The 25,461-nt window shown below is 40.5% G+C and overlaps 1 protein-coding gene across 3 annotated transcripts in view; it reads left to right on the top strand.

Moving 5' to 3' along the window:
- The window catches only part of pde4dip (phosphodiesterase 4D interacting protein), a 161,777-nt gene that overhangs the window by 42,943 nt on the left and 93,373 nt on the right, over nt 1-25,461 (top strand). For all 3 annotated transcript variants that reach the window (XM_061738892.1, XM_061738891.1, XM_061738890.1), the window contains exon 4: nt 22,898-23,008. In XM_061738892.1, coding sequence (XP_061594876.1) covers nt 22,898-23,008 — 111 coding nt within the window. The remainder of the gene's footprint in view (nt 1-22,897; nt 23,009-25,461) is intronic.

The raw sequence follows: 25,461 nt of genomic DNA, 5'->3' as shown, positions 1-25,461 counted from the left end.
TAATCAGAATCAGAATCATGTTTATCTGGCCAGGTCAGGTCAGACAAGACATGTGGTGCGTCCGAAATGCAGTACTAAACAGTATATACTCAAAAAGTATACTTAAGTTCGGCACACTTTTGAGTAAATATCAGTAGTATGCAGTGCTTTAAGTGGGCCGGTACGGAGCGGTATGCAGTAACGGCACTTATAAATTGTACCCATCAGCGTACCAGAAATTATTTATTGTGTGCGGCGCGTACCGGTACTGTTCTTCCCAGATTCCCCATCAGTCAGTAACTCTCAGTAACTCAGTAAAGTCTACAGATTGGATTTGTTGATTAAGGTGTTTTGATGCTCAAAGCTTGCCGTACAGACGTAAAGGCGCGCTTGGCCAACCTGCGGCTCGCGAGCCGCATGCGGCTCTTTGGCCGGTGTCATGCAGCTCTTGGACCTTTATTTGAAGGTGCAGTGAAAGACGGACTCGTAGGAAGTGGGTGCAACATATGCCACGACTGGAATCGAACCCGCGTTCGCTGTACGAAAGTCACCTGCTCATCCCGTTGAGCTATACGGGCGCGCTCGTGGTTGTGACGGGAATAACTTGGAGGGAAAAAATGCACGGCCAAACGGAAATGTGAAGGTAAACACAGGAGGTTTTTAACAGAGTGGGAGAGTTTAATATATATATATATATATATATATATATATATATATATATATATATATATATATATACACACACAAATGTACATAGTCCCATATTTGTATGACTGGAGGGGGAGAGTACCGGCACTTATGGCTCTCGGGGGGTCAGGTCTCTGACAATCGGGTCGGGCGGACATCTGATCCCGGGCCAGCCGGAGTCGTCCCGCTGACCCGGAGTTTGAATGAAGTTTATTCAATCACGACAACACAAAAACAACACAACACCAAAAAAACATTGTGCACAGCATTGACATTTCACACAAAACCAATAATCATGTGTTGAACAATGACTGAAAAGGCAGAAGCTGCTGCTTCTAAAAGCCTGTCCTTTATTATCAACTTTCTTTTTTAACCCTAACCCTAACCCTCTTTTTTTGGCTACCGACCTCCAGAAAAACAAAGAGACAACAGAAAAGCAAAGAAACATTAACAGAGAGTCAATTGCACTTACAATTTATTTTTTATTTATTTTTTATTTGAAGGTTTAAATTACAGGGACAATGCACATTAATAACACATTTAAACCAATGTAAAATGTGCCGGAATTAGCCAAAAGGCTATTTTGCATCCGCTGTCTCTGGACTGGTGTAAAAATAGTCAACCTAAAAGAAAGAATTGTTAGATACAATCAATAAAACATTTCCAAATAAAAAGGCTATATCAGAATAGAGATTAAGAGGTAAAAACTAAGCTAAAATACATAAACAAGTTAACATAAGCTTCAAAAACAGCTTTACAAACCATTTTCTTAAAAACCCAAAGAGAATGACATGTTTTTAAATGTGTGTTGGCATCATTCCAGTTTAACTCCAGTAAATTCAGCGTCCCGCCGCCCCGTCCGGCTCGGGTTCCAGTTCCCCGCGGTCCCGGCCCAGACGGGTCTGTGATCTGAAACCCCGGTTCTGTGACGGGGGACGGGCCCCGGCCGGCGCTGATTGGCCCCAGATGGCCCTTCAGACGGGCCTCAGTGACCCGGTTAGGAAATCAGAACCAGGATTTACGCTCCGTGCTCCTCGTTCCTACACGACAGGACGTGTTAGCGCTGCAGAGTGTTAGCGCTGCAGACGCTTTGATCAGGGGGAACACTCTCCGGTTCCTCTTCTTTCTCCAGTTCCTCTGGTTTCTCCGGTTTCTCCGGTTTCTCCGGTTTCTCCGGTTTCTCCAGTTTCTACGGTTTCTCCGGTTTCTACGGTTTCACCGGTTTCCCCGGTTTCTCCGGGTTCTCCGGTTTCTCCGGTTTCTCCGGTTTCTCCGGTTTCACCGGTTTCCCCGGTTTCTCCAGTTTCTCCAGTTTCTACGATTTCTCCAGTTTCTCCAGTTTCTCCGGTTTCTCTGGTTTCTCCGGTTTCTCCAGTTTCACCAGTTTCTACGGTTTCTCCGGTTTCTCCAGTTTCTCCGGTTTCTCTGGTTTCTCCGGTTTCTCCGGTTTCTCCAGTTTCTCCAGTTTCTACGGTTTCTCCGGTTTCTCCAGTTTCTCCAGTTTCTCTGGGTTCTCCGGTTTCTCTGGGTTCTCCGGTTTCTCCGGTTTCTCCGGTTTCTCCAGTTTCTCCAGTTTCTACAGTTTCTCCGGTTTCTTTGGGTTCTCCGGTTTCTCCGGGTTCTCCGGTTTCTCCGTTTTCTCCAGTTTCTCCGGTTTCTCCAGTTTCTACAGTTTCTCCAGTTTCTTTGGGTTCTCTGGTTTCTCCGTTTTCTCCGGTTTCTCCGGTTTCTCCGTTTTCTCCAGTTTCTCCGGTTTCTCCAGTTTCTCCGGTTTCTCAGGTTTCTCTGGGTTCTCCAGTTTCTCCGGTTTCTCCGGTCTCTCCGGCTTCTCCGGTTTCTCCGGTTTCTCCGGTTTTTCCGGTTTCTCCGGTTTCTCCGGTTTCTCCGGTCTCTCCGGCTTCTCTGGTTTCTCCGGTTTCTCCGGGTTCTCCGGTTTCTCCGGTCTCTCCGGTCTCTCCGGTTTCTCCGGTTTTTCCGGTTTCTCCGGTTTCTCCGGGTTCTCCGGTCTCTCCGGCTTCTCCGGTTTCTCCGGTTTCTCCGGGTTCTCCGGTTTCTCCGGTTTCTCCGGTTTCTCCGGTTTCTACGGTTTCTCCGGTTTCTCCGGTTTCTACGGTTTCTCCGGTTTCTCCGGTTTCTCCGGGTTCTCCGGTTTCTCCGGTTTCTCCGGGCCGAACCATCACCGACCTGCAGGAGTCGGAGGATAAATCTGGTAAACCGGGTTCACAAACGGGTTCAGGTCCAGCCAGAACCTTCTTCTAACATCCAGGTTCAGGTTCTCGTTGTTTGGGTTGAAAAAAATTGAAATGATAGAAAATGAAAATAACAAGAGTCAGAGTAAAGTATGAGTAAATAAATGCTGGAAGACAGAACAGAGCAATTAAAATGATTTTGATTCATTGTTTCATTGAGTTATGTCCAAATTTGAATTTATTTATTACATATATATATTTAATATTTACACATTTAACATAACAATTTATTTTTAGATTTATTTTTATTAACCTGAATGTGTGTAATACCATTTGAGTACTTTAATTCTTTAAATTATTTTTTCTAAAATTTTAAATGTTATATATAATGATTTATATATATATATATATATTTATATATATATATGTGTGTGTGTGTGTGTGTATATGTGTGTGTATATATATATATATGTACATATATATATATATATACACACATACATATATGTGTATTTATAATAATAATAATCAATTTATATATATATATATATATATATATTATATTATATTATATATAAACAACGACATTATTACAATTATTATGTTCGTTTTTTTATTATTTTTCATTGTATTAGTTTATTTAAATATATTTTTCAATGTTTATTTAGTTTTTTGTTCTCTTTTCTTAGAGGATATTATTTTTCACTGCAGTTCAGACCTAAATACATTTTTAAATCTGTAGATTTATATTCCCAAATAAAAGTGAAAATTAGTGGGAAGGTTTTTATTCTTATTTAACTGGATTATTCAGTTATTGTGTGTTTGATATATTTATATTTCCATAACAACATTCCCTGCAGGGGGATTTGCTGGTTTTAACTGCCAGTTAGTGGTTTGACCTTTTCCTTTTTTTGTCTAAAATAGTAAAAAAGTCATAAATCTGCGGCGGGGGGAGGGACGTGCTGAGCGGGACGCTAGAATTACTGATTCATTTACAGAGACGTCAACAACACACGTTTAAGGTGATTATCAGCCGCCTGGTTCCCATGGCAACGCCGTTAACCCCCGACAGACGCGTCACGGAGACAAACGGGGACTGTTCCTGCGTGTTTACTGTATGTTCCTCTGAGAAACGTTCACGTAAACCGAGATGTTTCTGGAGACGGGATGAACTCGGGGAAATGACGGCGGCTGTGGCAAGCCGTTTTAACATTTAACAGCTAGACTGGATATGTGTTGCAGACAAGGCCGTAGGTTTGGTCTCAACATTGGTAGGGACGATATAACAGCAGAACCTGCATGTACTTTTTGCTGGGGACGGGACATTAATAAGACCAAACAGATTGGGTGAACGCGGGTCAGGGCTACATTTGTCAAGAATATGAACCTAATTAATTGATAGGCTAAATGATCAATACAAAATAAATCTGTATTGACTTATACTAACTTTCATGTGCATTGGTTGACCTGATACATGTTTCAATTCAAACCTTCGTTTTCAAAAACTACTAAACTACTAAAGAAACATTTTAAAAACTTCCAGAATATTCCAGGATTTTATTAGCAATTTAGACCCCGTCCACACGTAGCCGGTATCTGCTAAACCGGAGATATTTTCCTACGTTTGGACCTGTCATCCACACGAAAACGCAAATAAACGAAGGTTTAAAAAAACTCCGGGCAAAGTGAAGATTTTTTTTGCATCTAGTGTCTACACTAGATGCGTGTAGACACACACAACCGGAGTTTTGCGTTTTCGAACGTCACATTATGCTCCAAAACAACAACAAATCTGCTCTGACGTGCGACTTTTGTTCACTACAGAACTACAGATGATCCAGCATCTGTTCTCCAAGCTATTTATTAAATAAATGGTCTCTGGTCTTGACACCGTTACACCGACGCAGAGGCTACGCCGTAGGGTACACGGCGACACGCACCCTACGCCGTAGGGACCGCGGAGGTGCAGCTTCCCGGGAGCCGCAGATGATCTACAGGTTAGAATGCTTATGAATGTGGTCGAAAACGCAGATCTTCGGTTATGTGTGGATGCAAATTTTTTTATAAACGGAGGGGGGAAATATTCGTTTTTAAAAATACCCAGCTACGTGTGGACGGGGTCTAAGAATTTTGACTTTTTTCTCGAAATTTTGACTTTTTTCTCGACATTTCCACTTTTTTCTCGAGATTGTACTTCAACATTAATCTCGACATTTGGACTTTTTTCTCAAAATCTTGACATTTTTCTTGACATTTCGACTTTTTTCTCAACATTTCGACTTTTTTCTCGAAGTGCATAATGAAAAAATAAATCTCCCCCAGTTATAACTAATATAGAAACATGCAGCATGTGTTTCCTTCATTCTAAGGCTGATACAAGACTTTTCATTTTTTGCGGCTCCAGACATATTAGTTTTTTGTGTTTTTGGTCCAATATGGCTCTTTCAACATTTTGGGTTGCCGACCCCTGGTCTAGAAGTATTCCTAGAAGTTTGTGTGCAGCCTCCACATCTGGGCCGGGCCGGGAGGTGCACCCGCCCCCCCCAGCGTCCTCAGGTCCCCACCAGACGGGACTGAGTTCTGCAGATCCGGTTCCCATTGACGGACTTTACTAGAACCTGCTCCGCAGCTCAGTTTCATGTCGAGTCCTGCCGGTTTCCCATGAGCCCTTGCAGCTATAATCTTCCTGACTGACAGTTTTACGACACCCATAGCCGGCGCTCAGATTATACGGTTGCAACTAGGATTTAACTTTAACCGCAGACGGTTATGTTGGAAAAACTCTTTATTTTAGTTGAGAAAACTCTTTTGTCCCAGTCGGTCGACTTCAGGCAGAGAGAACGTTTTTTAACTTTTATCGGCCTCGTGTGAAGTTGTGACACCACAGAGTTCAAGGAGGAGAAATAACCAGAAATGAACCTGAAAAGGGTTTAAAAGGAGCTAACGGCCTCAGTTGGACGGTTTCTAATTTATCACGAGCGTGGTCTCTTGATTGACAGCTGCCTGTGGGGGGGGGGGCTAGCCGTCACCACTTTAGCCACTTAGCACTGTAATAAAGGCCCAATGAGACCCAACAGAACACAATCATTTGTATCTCACACTGTGTCCTAACTGCATGAGAGCGCCCGACTATCACGTCGCACTGCGTGACATTGGACGCTCTCTGTCCTGAAACACTGAAACCGTTAATATGGGCTCCCACGTTAGGGCTGGGCGATATATTGAGATTTTAATATTTATCGATATATTTTCAAACGCGATATGATACGAGACAATATCGTTTATATCGATTATTAAAAAAAAAAAAAAAAACATTTTCTTTTGTTTTTTTGTTATGATTTTGATATAGCTTATTTTGTGACAAATTGATTTGAATGTTTTATTTGAGATTTGCACAAATGTTTTGTTATTTGCACAACAGTCAACCTCAGTGGAAAAGTCTGCCTGTTACTGTCTACATTGTATTAATTGCAGTGTATTTTAATTTAATTGTTATGCAGCAAAGGGATATTTGTTTTATTTTATTCAAGAAGCATTTTTATTCTATATATGCAGGCAGTTTATTTTTTATTTCATTTGTTTTATACATGTTGATATTGTGCAGACCTCTGTTAATAAAGGAACCTGTGTGACATTTGGCACGAGGCTTGTATTAAAACTGACTGTTTTTTAAGGGTTTGCCTCAGAAAAAATGAAGCTAACAGAGATGCTAACAGAGATGCTAACAGAGATGCTAACAGAGATGCTATGCTATAATGCTTTGGGGGAAACCCCAATTATGGCACAGAAAAAATATCGATATATATCGATTATCGCCATTCAGCTAGAAAATATCGAGATATGACTTTTGGTCCATATCGCCCAGCCCTACCCCACGTTATTTTGATTGACAGCTGAAACTCGCCTTTTACTCACCACACGACCCGCCCGTGCGTTCCTAAAGCGGCAGCAGCTCGTGACGCGAAATCTGCGCAGCTCAGAGAGGTCGACGGACGAGACGAAGCGAGCGCGACTCCCAGACTCCCATTGGTCAGTCTCTCGCTAAGCAGAGACTGGCTATCACATTACGGTAAATGAAAAAGACACAAGCTTTAGACCAGGGGTGTCAAACTCATTTTACTTGGCGGGCCGGATTTGACAAATTTTTTTCTCGCGGGCCGCACGCTCAAAATAACAAAAACGGTGCGGAAGATTTTTTTTTCTAGTTATTTTTTTTTACTATTGTTATCTAATCCAATATCAGTTTAGTTAATTTTAAAGGAAATATGCACTTTGTTCACACTCTAATTATGTAAAATATATTTCTTCAGGATCTTTTCTTGAAATTTCTCGTTTTTTTTCAAATTATGTAAGATACTTTCAATATAATTTTACAAAGATAAACAGAAACAAGTATGTTTTTTTTATATTTCGCTTTTTTATAGGAAATTTAATTAAAAGCTAAATCTTTCTTATTACATCCGAGAGTGTTTCTTTGTGATTTAGAGATTTTTCCAGTACAATTAAGTGTATTTATTTTTAAAAATTGGCGCAGATATTTACGCCAGTGCCGAAAAAGTCAGCACTTCTTTTTTAACTGTTTTACTTTGTCACTATCCTCGTATTCAAAACTGAAATTCTCTGAATAAATATCTTCTATCATCTTTTTTAGCAGTGATATTTTTACTGCGAAAATATATAATAGTAGTCAATTAATAAAAATAAACGACCGTCTACAAAGAAATAAAATCGGCAAATGCATTCTAGAAAACTAAAAAAATGTGGAAAACTGCTCTATTTGTGGAATAACGATGGATTTGTAGAAGAAATATATTATCGGATATGCTGTGATTCATGGCAATTATTTATGCCTTTCTTTTTAGTAAATTAACATTTCGTTTTTTTGCGTTGGAAACTTCTCGCGGGCCACATGCGGCCCACGGGCCGCACATTTGACACCCCTGCTTTAGATAATAAGTTGTGAAACTTCCAGCTCTCTGTCCATCTCCCTCCAGCAGCTGAACTTTATTGAGGTTTTTGTAGTGAAATGAGGAGGAATCATAGAGATAACTTCTCATTTCAACTAACTGGACCAGCCGTTCCTCATCCATGACCGTTTCCTACAGCGCTTTCAATCGCAGTCGCCGCGTACCCTACAACGTAGGCTCTGCGTCGGTGTAACACGGAACAATAAATCAGCCTTGATAGTGTACGCAGCCGGCTGCTCTTCTGCCCAGACCGTGACTGTTTCCTACAGCGCTTTCTTTTTTGTGATCAACTTTTTATTTATTTTTCATTTATATATATAGAGAAGCGTCCCCACAGTCCAGGGAGAGAAAAAAAAAATACAACAAAACACCACCTGCTCAGATGCTTCTTCCCCCTTCCTTCCCACACCCTCCCACTCCCACCAACCCACTCCACCCCCACCCCATACCCCCCCAAATAATGAATCCAAATGCAGAGAGCAAAAAAAAAAAAAAAAAAAAAAAAAAAAAAAAAAAAAAAAAAAAAAAAAAAAAAAAAAGCACAAAACAGAACACACAAAACAAAAACAACAGCAGCAACAAAACACAAAGCACGTACACCACTCCCAACCCCCTCCCCTTGCCATCCAGGAATCCCATGACATTCCCATTCACTAAATAAGCCATTCTAAACATAAAACCAAACAGACAAAGATCATGTAAACCATGGACGAGTTGGACCACAAACATTCATAACCTCTCAGAAATGTTCTCTAATAGATTTGACCAGCAATTGATATTTGGTGATCTGGCATGATGTAGGCGAGCTGTAGAAAGCTCAAGCTGTGCAATATCCCGGTAAGCAAAAAGCCATTCCCTCACTGACAGTGCATGTGGTGGTTTCCAGCGACAGGCTATCATTCTTTTAGCGGCTGTAACACCAGCCAACAATAAACGCTTGTTGTTTATAGTTAGTTTTAGAGATGAGGTGTCATTAAGTAAAAGCAAAGCTTGTGAGTGAGGAATGGCCTTTCCAGTTAAGTTAGACATGATACACGAAACATTATTCCAGAAACTATTTACCTCCGGACACTGCCAAACCATATGATAGAAAGTAGCAATGGTATTGTCTGGACAAAAATCACAGTATGGATTATCTCTGAATTTCATTTGTTGTAGTCTCCGAGGAGTTAAGTAAGATCTATGAATAAATTTGTAGTGTATCATTTGATGATCAGGATTTCTGGAAGACAAAGATACATTTGACCATATAGTTTGCCAATCTAGATCTGAGGGAGTACTAATATCCGTCTTCCAGAGTCTATTAAGAAGTAGAGGTTTGTATGAGGCCTTGGTTATGAATTTATATAAATGAGAAACAATACCATTGTTTTTGCCTTTAGTGTCAAAAAGAGCATGGAGAGGATGGTTTTCCAACTCAGTGCCCCACGGAACACCTTGAGCGCGCATTGCTGCACGTAACTGTAAATAAAAGTAAAAAGTACCTGGTAGGTTGTAAGACCTATCTAAGTCATGGAATTCACGAAGCCCACTTCTTCCTATGATGTCTTTAAAAACCCAGACTCCTTTATCCCTCCATTTTGGGAAAACAATTGGTTTTTTCTCGATTAGAAGAGAATAATTAAGAAAAATAGGGGATTGAGCAAAGAATTGATTGTGAATTTTGGCAAATCGCTGGACTTTATGCCATACTATAAAAAGATACGAAATTATTGGCCCAAAATCGCGTTTTACTGTCCTCTGGGGTATATTGGAGTATATCAGATTAGACAGTTTGTGTGGATAGATTAAATGCTCTTCGATAGGGCGCCATGACACTAGAGTCTCTGAGTTCAGCCAAGTAGTAAGTGGACGCAAAATAAAACACCATGAATACCATTCAAAATTGGGCAAATTAACACCTCCTGAGGATCTATACCTTTGCAGAGTAGCAGCTTTGATTCTGGGTTTCTTTTTGTTCCACAAGTATGTACTAATAATGGACTGGAGCTTCTTCCAGTAACCACCCGGTGGAGCTAGAGGGATCATGGAACTGATAAAATTAATGCGAGGCAGTATATTCATCTTGATGACTGAAAGTCTGGATTGAAAGGAGGTTGGGAGCATACCCCATCTTTTCAAGTCACCATCAATATCACTTAGGACTCTATTATAGTTAGCAGAGGTTAGTGAGGTAAGGGAGGGATGGATGGACACTCCTAAATATTTAAATTCACAAACAACTGGAATATTAAAGAGGGGAGTCTGATCACCCGGTCTTCCCAATAGCATTAAGGCTGATTTTGTCCAATTTATTTTATAACCTGATATACTGCTAAAGACATCAAACATTTTAAAGAGATGTGGGAGAGATTTAGATGGATTTTTTGTAAAAATCAAAATATCATCTGCGTACAGAGAGATATAATGTGGAGTATTGTGAATAATAATTGGTTCAAGAACCTCTGACTGTCGTATCACCTGAGCAACCGGTTCCAGAGATAAAGAAAATAGAAGTGGAGATAAAGGGCAGCCCTGACGAGAGGATCTGGAGACTGGAAACCTAGATGAGCAAGTGTTGCCCGTTATAACAACTGCAGAAGGGTTGACATACAATAATTTAATCATAGAAATAAAACTATCACTGAAGCCCATGTGTTGGAGTACAGACCATAAATAACACCATTCCAACCGGTCAAAAGCCTTCTCGGCATCTAATGAGAGAATGCCACTTTGATCTTCCGAATCTGAGGCTGAATCTATAATATGGAGTAAGCGACGGACATTATCAGATGCTAATCTGGATTTAATAAACCCAGTTTGGTCGTGGTGGACCAAACGGGGCATATGCTGTTCTAAACGGGTAGCTAAAACCTTAGCGTAAAGCTTAACTTCACAGTTCAGGAGACTTAAAGGCCTGTAGGAACTGCAGTCATCAGATGGTTTGTCCTTTTTTAGTAAAAGAGAAATGATTGCAATATTAGAACTAACAGAGAAGGAGCCTCTTTTAATAGCAAAATTAAACATATTTAACAGCAAATGACCAAGCTGAGGCCAGAAAGCATCATATAATTCTGGTGGTAATCCATCCAGGCCTGGAGATTTTCCTCTGTTCATTGATTGGATGGCTTTCCTTAATTCTTCTAGAGTGATAGGTGCCTCTAACTGACAAGTGGCCTCCTGAGTTAGCGTAGGTAAATGCAATGGCCTAAGGAATTCAGAGCAGAGTTTATCATCATGAAGCACCTCTGACTTATAAAGATTTTGGTAAAACAGTTGAAAGGTGCTATTAATCTTTATGGGATCAGATGTTATGTCCCCCTCATTCGTCCTAATTGCTGATATATTTGCTAGATTATCATTTGTTCGTATTTTATGTGCAAGCAATCGGCTAGGTCGAGCACTGTTCATATAATAATTCTGCCTAGTGCGGTGGATAATAAATTCTGCTTCCCTTCTTAACAGACTATTTAGTTCACCAAGTAATTTCCGTCGCTTACAGGTATTTTCACAAGAAATATTATTTATCATGTCTTGCTCAAGTGCTACAATTTCAGATTCCAGAGATTCAATGCGATGTTTTCTAGATTTACTGAGATTTGATGCAAATGAAATCGCTTTGTTTCTGATGCAACCTTTAACCGCATCCCATAACACACGAGGATCATCAACTGATGGACTATTTATTGTGATGAATTCGTTCAATTCAGCCTCAAGCTCTCGTCTAAAAGTGTCATTCTGAAGTAGAGACGTGTTAAAACGCCAGCGGACAGCCTTAGATTGACTGGCTCTTAATGATAAAGTACATAAAACAGCCCTATGATCAGATAATGAGATTGGAGTCATTCCAGTTCTGTGAATATCACTAAAAAGAGTTTTGGATGCAAAAATATAGTCAATTCTTGAAAAAGTCTTATGTCGAGCGGAGAAGAAAGAAAATTCTCTGGTGGAAGGATTCATCAGGCGCCAAATATCAATCACCCCATGATCTGTAGACAATTTCTGTAATGCTATAGATGCCAGCTGTTGATCTCTACTTTCTGTTACTCCTGTTCTATCAATGTCATGGAGCCATACAGCATTGAAATCACCCCCTATCAAAAGCTGGTACTCTGGAAGATCTATTAATATAGAGGCTAGTGAGTCATAAAAATGCTGATCAAAACAATTTGGTGCATAAACACAGATCAGAGCAATCTTAATACCATTATAAGTTATTTTGCAAAAAGTGATTCGACCATCATCAGATCCTCCTGTACCCAAATTAGTATAATTTAGGTTACGTTTTGCAGCTATAAAAACCCCTTTGCTCCTTTTGGTGTAACAGGAGGAGGCAATCACATGATAGTATTTATTCTTAAATCTGTGTACATCAACTTCAAGAAGGTGTGACTCCTGTATAAAAGCAAAGTGGATATTCTTCCTATAAAGGAGCTTCAGAGTACTAGTACGCTTCTGGGGTGAATTAAGGCCCCGTGAATTCCATGACAGAATATTAATATTATTCATATTTATTTAGATTGAAGGTTGGCATACAGATCCACGAATACAATAAATAAATCCCGTTTGGTAGGGTTGGAAATACAAAGGACACCTGGACCCCCCCACCCACCCCCCACATGAGCCAATACGTACATACACACACACAAAAAACAAGAAAGAAAAAAAAAAAAAAAAAAAAAAAGAAAAGAAAAAGCTCTGCCTTGACCATCAAAAGTCCTCTCCAGAAAAAAGGAGAAGACAGCCCACCCCCCAAAAAAAGTATACCAGTCATCATGGAATCAGAACAGTCATAGCCCCTCCACCCTCCACTGAAAAATAAAAAATAAGGGCTTGTATTTAAACTATGGGACAGTAAACCACGCAAAATGGGGCATCACAAAAAATATCAGGTTTCCTTAAGCCTAGAGGAACAACAATCAACAGAGAGAGCTGTCAGTAAAGGGTTTAATAAACTAAATAGTGAGATTAACTACATCTCATAGGCTTATCAAAGACAGAAAATATCATATTAAAGTCACTTTGTAGAGAACGCCACGAAGAGAGAAAGGGAGATATGGAATACACATCATGGTTTAGTAGTCTGAAGAGTTCGAAAAAGATTTACTTTGATGAAACTAAAGTCCGAGTTGCGGCTCCGCGCCAGACCGACGCAGAGCCCACGCCGCAAGGTACGCGTCGCCGCGGACCCTACGCCGTAGCCTCCGCGCCGGCGCAACGCAGAACCACGAATCAGCCCCCAGTCAGTTCAGACTTACCATTGTCGGCGCTTATTTACCAACCGAGGCTTGATCTTTCTCCAGGGAAGCAATGAACTGTTCGGCGTCGCTCAGGTCCTGGAAGGTGTAAATGTTGCCCCCCCGGGACAGCTTGATTGTAGCAGGATAAAGAAGGAAAGCCTCAAATCCGTGAGTGCGGGCCTCGTACATCAGCTTGTAGCACGGTCTCCGACGCCTGGTTGTAGCCTCGCTGTAGTCGGCAGTGAACTTCAGCTGGATGCCCTCCACCTCCGGAGGATTCTTCCTGGCTTCGTTGAGTAAGCGATCTCTATCAGTGTAGCGGAGGCACTTGATGATCAGCGGGCGCGGGCGTTGTGCCTTACCGGGACCCGGCTTGGATAGATGTCCGAGCCGATGACACCTCATCAGCTCCGGCGAGGTGGGTCCGAGGGCGGGGAACCATTCAGGAATCATCTCCATCAGGTAAGCACGAGCATTCGGGCTCTCGGCTCCCTCTTTGAGGTTGAATATGAGAAGGTTATCCCTGCGTGCCCTATCCTCCATTTCAATGAGTTTGGTTTCGTTAATTTGTAGGTTCTTCAGACATAAAGCTGTTGACTTTTCCACTTTGGCGACCCGCTCCTGGAGATTAACAGCGCTTTCAACCGGCTTTCAACGCGAGCGGCAGGAAGAAAATACAAGCAGGGCGTCCGACAAATGTTCAGCTCAAAACGGCGCGCGGCATCGCTGCGGACAGTTAGGACAGTCCAATCGAAAATAAAGCAATAGAATTGATTTTGTCGCTGACGCTCGCTCGCATCGCATGCAGTTAGGACAAGGTGTTAGAGAGGACTTGCTGAGACTGGTTCTGGGTTGTTCTGGAAGGGTTTTAGGAAGTTCTGGAAGGGTTCGAATTAGTCTGGAAGGGTTTTGGGTTGGTTTAGAGACTTTGGATTGGTCTGCAAGAGTTTGGGTTGGTCTGGAAGGGTTTTTAGTTCTTATGGAAGGGTTTTGGGTTGGTTTAGAAGAGTTTGGGTTGGTCTGGAAGAGTTTGGGTTGTTCTGGTAGGTTGTGAGTTGGTCTGGAAGGGTTTTGGGTTGTTCTGGTAGGTTCTGAGTTGGTCTGGAAGGGGTTTCGGTTGGTCTGGTAGGTTCTGAGTTGGTCTGGAAGGGTTTTGGGTTGTTCTGGTAGGTTCTGAGTTGGTCTGGAAGGGGTTTCGGTTGGTCTGAGTTGTTCTGGAAGGTTTCAAGGGTGAAGCCGAGCAGAGTCCTGAAGCATCCATCGTCGGCTGGTCTCTAACCAGGACTAACCAGGACTAACAGGACTAACCAGGACTAACCAGGACTAACAGGACTAACCAGGACTAACCAGGACTAACCAGGACTAACAGGACTAACCAGGACTAACCAGGACTAACAGGACTGACCAGCTGGACGTCTCTAGATCACTAGATTCTGGGTTCTCCAGAGACCTTAAGTTTGGTCGGTTTCCGAATGTTTCCAACCCGTTTGTCCGGTTCCCTGGCCTGCTGGGATTGGTCCATCTGTGGTCAGCTGTGATCAGCTGATCGTCTGACTGGTCAGGTTAGCATCAGCTAGCAGCACCAGTTAGCATCAGCTAGCAGCACAGGTTAAGGCCCTGACATACCAAGCCGATTTTTGACCGTCGGTGAGCGTCGGTGCGTCTGTCGGCATAGTTTCCCCGGTGTGTCCCGCACGTTGCCACAGGTCGGCCTATATTTTACTTTCATAATATTCACTCAGTGAATGTATATAATCACTCGCTTGTCTTTTTCAAACCGCGCCAGAATAAAGGCTGATTTATAGTTCTGCGTTTACACCAACGCAGAGCCTACGGCATAGGTTACGCGGCGACGCGCGCCGTACGCCGTACCCTACGCCGTAGACTCTGCGTCGATTTAACACGGAACCATAAATCAGCTCCGAAGCCGGCAGGCAGAAAATCCCGAAATTTTCGGAGCAAATTTCTTAACAGGCGTAGCTACAACTGTTAGATTTCATCTATTAAACCAACATTTATCTTCCTAAATGATTTATTTCAGTAGCAGTAATTCTCCACAGAGTTTTGTTTGTCTGATTTGTATTGCACTTGTGTTTTCTCAATAAAGCTTTGAAAAAAAGCTCTGTCCTCCTCCTTGAGCCCCTGAATACAGACTAGCGCTGCCTGCTGGTATGGAGGGGAATTACCGCTCACGCATGCGCAGAACGTACGTGCTAGTTCGCCGTTGGGTGTCGTATTTGCGGTGTGTCTAGTGAGCCCGACACAGCCCGACACAGGCCGACACAGCAGTCGGCAGAGAGCGGGCGACGTCGGGTTGGTGTGTCAGGGCCTTTAGGATCAGTTAGTAGCACCAGTTAGCATCAGCTAGCAGCACAGGTTAGGATCAGTTAGCAGCACAGGTTGTACAAGACCTCCGGTTGGGTGGAGTCTCTTCTCGTCATCTTGAGGAGCTCCTCCCTGCTGACATCACAGGGGGCGTGTCCTTGTTTTGGTTTGGGGTTAGGGGTTAGTTAGCGGTGTAGCGGCGGCGGTCGGCCTGCAGGTCTGACTGGTAAACAAACAAACCCGAGCCGTGAGCCGCCTCCTCTCCTCCGGCCGCTCCAGGACAAATCTCTTTCCACTGGAGGAGGAAGGAAAACAAACAAGCGACCTACTTTCCACGCCTGTGAAACTGCTGCTGGTATATTTAGCTCTGGTTTGGGTTAACGGCGTGACAACAGCAGCGCGCTGCTCGTTAATCTGAGGCTGACGGGGTCCGTGTGGCGGCGGCGGCGCGGAGCATTAATGACGCCGCTCAGCCGTCTCCCTCGGTCTGACAGCCTTTAACGCTGCTACTAGCATCTATTTTAAAACCTTTGAGGCAAGGCACGTTTATTTGTATAGCAGAATTAGACACAAGGTAATTCAAAGTGCTTTACATCAACATTAAAAAGCGGCAAGACACAATTAAACAGTAAATAACAAATAAAACAAACGTACAAAGACCGGGTCAAATACAGGATTACAAAAGTAATCTGTAACAATTCGTACAGTGAATTAAACCAATTTGACAATTCTACGTCACAATTCCTGCAATCACACTTTTACACACTTTTTTAAATGTGCTTTTACTTAACATCTAATAATGTACTCTATAATATCCAATGTTATTATTTTCTAATGTTTTATTGTATTTCTTTGCTCTTATGTTTTTATATTTTTGTCATTTTATTGGATTCTGCCTTTTAATTCTGCTTTGTAAAAGCACCTTGTAACTGTGTTTGGAAAGGTGCTATACAAATAAAGCTTATTATTATTATTATTATTATTATTATTCAGGGCTTATTCATCACTAGTGTAACTTCGCACGGTTTTCACAAATCATAAGTATTTAATTTAAGAGTACGCTTCAGTAAACAGTACACAATTAAACAGTAAATAACAAATAAAATGAAATACAATGATAAGAGAAGAGGTAAAATAGTAAAAAGCACAAGTTGTTAGTCAGTAAGGGCAGTAGAGTACAGCAGGTTCATCTCATTCTTAAACTGGCAAGAATTAAGTTTCTATACAGTTAAAAACGTACAAAGACCGGGTCAAATACAGGATTACAAAGTAATCTGTAACAATTCGTACAGTGAATTAAACCAATTTGACAATTTTATGCCACAAGGCCTGATTCCAGTTTTTAAGCAAGTAAATGGAAATATTTTCCTGCGTGATTTTAATATTCAGGATAAATCTGCTGGAGGTTCTGATCCGTTCTGACGAGCTGGTGCAGAACCAGCTGGAACTTTCTGCCTCTCAGCGAGAGGGAAACGGAGGGGGCTGGAAAATGACGAGCTACCTGGCACCGAGCGGCTGCTGTTACCGGCAGAGACGGAAAACTCCCAGCGCCGTGCCAGTCCCGGGAGTCAGGGGAGTCGGGAGATCTGGCCCGTAGACCAGATCCTGCAGGGGGGGTTTAGACGGGGGTTCGGTAAACTGCTGCTTCCTGTCAGCTGTCGTTAACCAAACAGCCTCGAACCGTTAACCTGTGACGGTACAGAGGAGTATTAAGTCTGGATTAAGCTTCTGCATCAAAACAATGCAGCCTACGCCGCTGCCGCGACGCCGTGACGCTGTTGCCGTGACGCCGCTGCCGCGACGCCGTTGACGCGACGCCGTTGCCGTGACGCCATTGCCGTGACGCCGTTGCCGTGACGCCGCTGCCGCGACGCCGTTGACGCGACGCCGTTGACGCGACGCCGTTGCCGTGACGCCGCTCCGTTGCCGTGACGCCATTGCCGTGACGCCGTTGCCGCGATGCCGTTGCCGTGACGCCGTTGCCGTGACGCCGTTGCCGTGACGCCGTTGCCGCGACCGTTGACGTGACGCCGTTGCCGTGACGCCGTTGCCGTGACGCCGTTGCCGTGACGCCGTTGCCGCGACGCCGCTGCCGTGACGCCGCTGACGTGACCCCGTTGCTGTGCCGTTGATGTTGCCCCGGGGCATGATGGGAGGCCCCAGAGCATCATGGGAGGTGACTCAACTGAGCATGCTCTATGGGCCCGTTAACGCGGAAGTAAACCCGGAAGTAGGGCTGGGCGATATGGACCAAAAGTCATATCTCGATATTTTCTAGCTAAAAGGTGATACTCGATATATCGATATTTTTTCTGTGACATAATTGGGGTTTCCCCCAAAGCATTATAGCATAGCATCTCTGTTAGCATCTCTGTTAGCATCTCTGTTAGCATCTCTGTTAGCATCTCTGTTAGCTTCATCTTTTTCTGAGCCAAACCCTTAAAAAAACAGTCAGTTTTAATACAAAGCCTCGTGCCAAATGTCACACAGGTTCCTTTATTAACAGAGGTCTGCACGATATCAAAATGTATAAAATAAATGAAATAAAAATAAACTGCCTGCATATATAGAATAAAAATGCTTCTTGAATAAAATAAAACAAATATCCCTTTCCTGCATAACAATTAAATTAAAATACACTGTAATTAACACAATGTAGACAGTAACAGGCAGACTTTTCCACTGAGGTTGACAGTTGTGCAAATAACAAAACATTTGTGCAAATCTCAAATAAAACATTCAAGTCAATTTGTCAAAAAAATAAGCTATATCAAAATTGTAAAAAAAAAAAAAAAAAAAAATTTAAATCGATATAAACGATATTGTCTCGTATCATATCCCGTTTGAAAATATATCGATATATATTAAAATCTCGATATATCGCCCATCCCTACCCGGAAGTCAGGAACTCATTTCGGCGTATGTGCTGGTGAGCAACTTCCATTGAAATGAATGGGCGGCCATTTTTGGTATTCTATCCAGTAATATTATAGATCCGCGGCTGATCCGGGCGTTGTGACTTCCTGCCGTGTGGTGACATCACAGGGGGCGTGGTGACATCACAGGGGGCGTGGTGACATCACAGGGGGCGTGGCCAGTCCTGCTATACGGGGAACTGGGGAACAGCAAGAATGGACAGATTCTGCAGAACCACGTCCTCTTAAAGACCTGCAGGAGGTCTGGGCCTCTGCAGAACCACGCAGGGGCGTCAATTGGGTATGAAGGTACGGCAGCCGCCACACCTTGGCTTCAAGGGAAAATTTAAATGTTTGTTTTTTTAAATACATACATTATGGAATTACTCCGTGTCTATTTGTATTGATTATTCTATTACTTAATACATATAGAATAACTACAAATGCAAATCAGAACAACATGATCGATTTCACTAGTTATTTTAAACTGCAAAACCTCAAAATCTTAACAAGAATATTTGTCTTATTTCTAGTAAAAATGTCTAATTTTTAGTCAAAAAAAATCTCATTACATTTAAGACAAGACTCAAAAACAACAATTTTCACCTGTTTCAACTAGATTTTCACTTAAAATAAGTGGAATCTGCCAGTGGAACAAGATTGTTTTGCTTGTAATAAGAAGATAAATCTTGTTCCCCTGGCAGATTTTTCTACTTATTTCAAGTGAAAATTTACTTGAAACAGGTGAAAATTGTCAAATAACAAGTTATTTTTCTGGTGATGAGTCTTGTTTTAAGTGTAATGAGATTTTTTGACTAAAAATGAGACATTTTAACTAGAAATAAGACAAATATTCCTGGTAAGGTTTTGAGTTTTTGCAGTGAGCGAGACTGCATTTGAAAAAGTTCCAGTTTTCTTGACCACACAGATCAGATACATAAACTTCTGTGATGAGTATTTGCTGGACGTGTTGATTGATACTCTAGTTAAGTTCTGTGTTTCGTAACCTTGCCATACCCTAGCTTTGACTGACGCCACTGGAACCAGGGCCTCTCCAGAACCCTGCAGGAGGTCTGGACCTCTGCAGAACCACGGCCTCTCCAGAACCCTGCAGAACCCTGCAGACGGCTGCAGACCTCCGGTGGAGCAGCAGCGCCACCTTGTGGTCATAGACGATAGATCAGTCTGGTAAAAGCTGAAACAGCAGTAAAACTGGTTTGTTTACCGGACCGGTCTGAGTCCGGATCAGCGCCCTCTACTCTCTAGTCCAGTTCAGGTCCAGTTAAAGTCATAGCTGAGGCTCCAGCACCTTCAGCAGAACTTGAGCGTATAAATCTGGTACCAGCCGGTACCAGATTTATATATATATATATATATATATATATATATATATATATATATATATAAATCTGGAACCAGCCGGTACCAGATTTATACGAGGAACTCGGGTTTCAGACTCGACCTTCAGCGGCCCCGAGGAGACGTCCCAGGTTTCATCTCTGTTGTCACTTTAAATTATATTTATTATCAGCTGTTTATCATCAAGGTCTTCCAATCGTCTGCCTCCAAACTTCACGGCCGCGTTATTGATCCGTCAGAATGACGTCTGCTGCAGGCGATCAATGAACCAGTGATCCTGATCAATGTGATGTTTTTATGAGGATAACTAAATGATTTTATTCTTCTACAAATTCAATAAAATTAACATATAAAATCAATCTACATTTATCTTAAAATAAAAAAAATTCTATTTGATATTTTTTAAATTAAAGAAAAAAAAACCCTTAATTTCAAAAGTCAAATACAATATGAATTAAATTAAGTAAAATAAAAAAATAATTAAATAATTAAATCAAAAATTAATAAACTGAATATAATTATATTATATTATAATTTAATAAATCATAATAAATACTATGAAAATAATAAATAATAAATAATATAAAAATAATACATTATATAATAATTATAATTATTATATTATATTATATGAATCTAATTAAATCACATTAAAGAATTATCATAATAAAAAGAAAAATAATTAAATAATTAAATTAAATAATTAAATCAAAAATTAATATACTGAATGTAATTAAGTTATATTTTATTATAATATAATAAATAATAATAAATAATACAAAAATAAGAAATCATAATAAATAATATAAAGATAATAAATAATATAATAATTATAATTATTATAATTATATTGTATTATATGAATCTAATTAAATCACATTAAGACAAAAAATGAAGTTATGAATGAATGAATTTATTTTGAACATGTATATAAAAGAATAAATAAATAAATTAAAAAAATAAACAGTAACATCATCATATCCACATAGGTTTGAAAAAGGAGTAGGAAGAAGTTTACACTTTTTCCTAGGTCCCACCCCTTTATAACTATGTATTTACATTATTGCTATTATTATATCTACACAATATCCATATGAATATAGTCTATATAAATACTACGTAAACATGCCTATTACTACATATTTATCCATATAAGTATATAGAAAATACAAACACTACACAAATACTATATCAATATACAGAAAAACACAAACATATAAATCTATACAAATATACACTACACAAACCACATAAATATCCCTACAAATATATATATATGCTACACACATAAAAAACATAACATACACTACATAATTACAACTATCCCTCTCAACATATAATATATATTACATAAATATCCACATAAATATCTAAACATATCTTAAGCAAGTATAATATACCTTTTTATACCATATTTTATTTGTTTATCACGCTCTTCGTTAAGCCATTTCCTCTTCCATATACCTGTTTATAAATCTTTTTTTGTATCTCTTTTTAAACAGATTTATGTTAGTACTTTGTTTCATTTCCTGCTCCAAACTGTTCCACAGAGTCTCCACAGTTCCATATTATTATTATTATTATTCCATATGCTCATGCTGCACATTGTTGTTCCTACTTTATGTTTTCTAAAATTTAGTTCTTCCCTTAGATTAGGCCCCTTTCTGTCTCTGTGAACATTCCTATGATTTTTTTGGTAGTAGATTAGTAGTAGATTATTCCTTGCTTTGAACATTATTTGCGCTGTTTTGTATTTAACCAGATCCATAAATTTCGGTGTGTGTGATTTTATAAACAGTGGGTTTTTGTGTTTTTCTCTGTATCCTGCATTGTTTATTGTCCTTATGGCTCTTTTCTGAAGTGCATATCGGCTGTAGAAGCTTCTGTAGGTGTTTGGTAAGAACAGTGAACACTAGAGCAGGGGTGTCAAATGTGCCGCATGTGGTCCGAGAGAGGTTTTCATGCAGCTCCTGAGAAGTTTACAACGCAAAAAAACTAAATGTTAATTTACTAAAAAGGAAGGCATAAATAATTGCGATGAATCGCAGCATATCCGATAATATATTTCTTCTACAAATCCATCGTTATTCCACAAAGAGAGCAGTTTTCGACATTTTTTTAGTTTTCTAGAATGTATTTGCCGATTTTATTTCTTTGTAGACGGTCGTTTATTTTTATTAACTGACTACTATTATATATTTTCGCAGGAAAAATATCACTGCTAAAAAAGATGATAGAAGATATTCATACGGAGAATTTCAGTTTTGAATATGAGGATAGTGAGAAAGTAAAACAGTTAAAAGAGAAGTGCTGACTTTTTCGGCACACTGGCGTAAATATCCGCGCCAATTTTTAACAATAATTACACTTAATTGTACTGGAAAAATCTCTAAATCACAAAGAAACACTCTCGGATGTAATAAGAAAGATTTTGCTTTTAATTAAATTTCCTACAAAAAAGTGAAATATAAAAAAAACATACTTGTTTCTGTTTATCTTTGTAAAATGATATTAAAAGTATCTTACATAATTTGAAAAAAAATGAGAAATTTCAAGAAAAGATCCTGAAGAAATATATTTTACATAATTAGAGTGTAAATAAAGTGCATATTTCCTTTAAAATTAACTAAACTGATATTGGATTAGATAACAATAGTAAAAAAAAAGAATTAGAAAAAAAAAATTTGCAGCGTTTTTGTTATTTTGAGCCCGCGAGAAAAAAATTGGTCAAATCCGTCCCGCCAAGAAAAATGAGTTTGACACCCCTGATATAGAGTATGTAATGAAAAGCTGAAATGTAATGTAAAGTTAAAGAACTACAATCTATTTAATGAAAGTGACTAATTAGCCGACCCCGGCTCTGATCGGTGGGGGCGGGGCTTAGCTGTTAGTGATAGTGTCACGGATCAATAACGGTGTCAGACCCTCAGTAAGAGGTTCCTGCAGGTCTCTGGTCCGGACCTGACACCCCCCTCTGCTGCAGCTGCTCACATTCCTAGCATGGTTGCTCCTGGTAAAAAAGGAAACCCCCGCCCCCCCGGTTCTCCCATAATCCCCTGCTGCAGCCCGTTCCCCCGCCGGGCCGTCAGACAGCAGAACAGTTCTGCAGCGAGTAGATGTGGAGCGGCTCGGATCCGTGTTGTTGTTCTGGTCTTTACCAAGGCTATGTGGTGCTGAATGGGGGGGCCGCCGGGCCCCCCGCCACACCTGCAGCCATGTCTAACTCCGGTTTCCGCGGTTACCGCACCATCTCGCAGCACCTGAACGACCTGAAGAAGGAGAACTTCAGCCTGAAGCTGCGGATCTACTTCCTGGAGGAGAAGATCCAGCAGAAGTTCGAGGAGAGCAGCGACGCCGTGCACAAGACGGTGAGTGATGCGCAACACACACCTGGAGACACACCTGGTAAACACACACCTGGCTAACACACACCTGGTAAACACACACCTGGCTAATACACACCTGGCAAACACACACCTGGCTAACACACCTGGTAAACACACACCTGGCTAATACACACCTGGCAAACACACACCTGGCTAACACACACCCGGTAAACACACCTGGTAAACACACACCTAGAGACTGACACCTGGCAGACACACACCTGTCTAACACACACCTGGCTAACACACCTGGTAAACACACACCTGGCTAATACACACCTGGCAAACACACACCTGGCTAACACACCTGGTAAACACACACCTGGCTAATACACACCTGGCAAACACACACCTGGCTAACACACACCCGGTAAACACACCTGGTAAACACACACCTGGAGACTGACACCTGGCAGACACACACCTGTCTAACACACACCTGGCTAACACACCTGGTAAACACACACCTGGCTAACACACCTGGCTAACACACCTGGTAAACACACACCTGGCTAACACACCTGGTAAACACACACCTGGCTAATACACACCTGGTAAACACACACCTGGCTAACACACCTGGCTAACACACCTGGTAAACACACACCTGGCTAACACACACCTGGCTAACACACACCTGGCTAACACACCTGGCTAACACACACTAATACCAGGGTTCATACGTTTTGAAAAAACCTGTAAAAGTCATGGAATTTGAACATTTCATTTTCAAGGCCTGGAAAAGTTTTGGAAACATAAGTTCACCCCAAAGGTTTTGGAAAAGTCATGGAATTTATTTCTCTCACTTAATGATAACCTTTAGTAATAACAGCCTATAAGGTAGATTTAAAATTGATGTGACGTGCCTAGCATCTTGCACATCATGCAGATCGGTTATTATTACAGTTATTACAGTTGTATTAGATTATATAGTATAAAACCATAATTGTCATTAGATCTCTAGGTTTTATTCCTATATTTCATTCATACATTGATGTTTTAGAGGTCATGTATAGTCATGGAAACTTGCCAAGTCATGGAAAAGTCATGGAAATTTGTTAGTTAAAATGTGTATGAACCCTGCGGTAAACACACCTGATAAACACACCTGGCAGACACACATCTGGCTAACACACCTGGCTAATGCACACCTGGAGACACATAACTGGTAAACACACACCTGACACACACACCTCTGGCAGACGTGTTTATCCGGTTTACTGGTTTATTTATAAGTTTATCAAGTTTATCTGTTTATTTTTAAGTTTATCCGGTTTACTGATTTATTTTTAAGTTTACTAGGTTTACCACTTTGTTTTACCGGTTTATTTTTAAATTCATCAGGTTTACTGGTTTGTTTTTAAGTTTATTAGGTTTACAGGTTTATTTTCAAGTTTACCAGTTTCCCCAGCTGCTCGTCCGTCTGCGTCGACTCGTCTCTCTTTACTGATTAAAACAGTTTAAACGCCAACAGAAGCATAAAAACAGTTTTAACAGCAACAAGGTCGCCCGGTCGGTACGGCGAGACGACCGGTCCGTAAATCTTTAATCTTTAACAACACACTTGTTAATATGGAAGGTGGTGAAGAGCATTTAGGACATTTTAAGACGTTTCAGGTGTCACCTGGGACCTGGATGTGCTTTTGTTTTTTAATAAAAATGTCACCTAAGGTTTCCACCTTTCAGAAATAAAAATAAGGGATTTCAGCAGCGCAGGTGTAAAAAAAAGGGACATCCCCAAAACTTCTAAACTGCATAGAAATGTATTTACTTTATATGAAAAAACAAAACACTTTGATTTAAAGTTTAAAGTGCTTTAATAGCATTGAACTTACATGACTGTACAGACAACCATAAAGCAACTGAAATAACCTCTGCTCCTATTCTATGTTTGTCCATCAGCCAACATGTAGAATATCCTTCAGGTGAAGGTCGGAACATTAGAATATGGTGCAAAAGTTCATTTATTTCAATAATTCAACTAGAATATGGTGTAAAAGTTCATTTATTTCAATAATTCAACTAGAATATGGTGTAAAAGTTCATTTATTTCAATAATTCAACTAGAATATGGTGTAAAAGTTAATTTATTTCAATAATTCAACTAGAATATGGTGTAAAAGTTCATTTATTTCAATAATTCAACTTAAAAGGTGAAACTAATTTGACATAGTCTCATTACAGGCAAAGCAAGATGTGTTAAACCTTTATTTGTTATAATTTTGATGATGGAATTGTTTATTGATTTTATAATATAGAGATTTTTTTATTTGGGGTTTTCATAAACTGTGAGCCATAATCACCAAAATTTTAGTTGAAGTTTTGTAATATATTCACATTTTCCGACCTTCACCTGTAGATTATGACATTAATATATAAGAGCATAATGATAAATGTCTGTATTGGTTCAATACAGAACTTTTAATTCCCAATTA

Source organism: Cololabis saira, chromosome 13 (assembly GCF_033807715.1).
Source record: "Cololabis saira isolate AMF1-May2022 chromosome 13, fColSai1.1, whole genome shotgun sequence".
NCBI lineage: Eukaryota > Metazoa > Chordata > Actinopteri > Beloniformes > Belonidae > Cololabis > Cololabis saira.
This window is presented reverse-complemented; position numbering and strand designations above follow the sequence as displayed.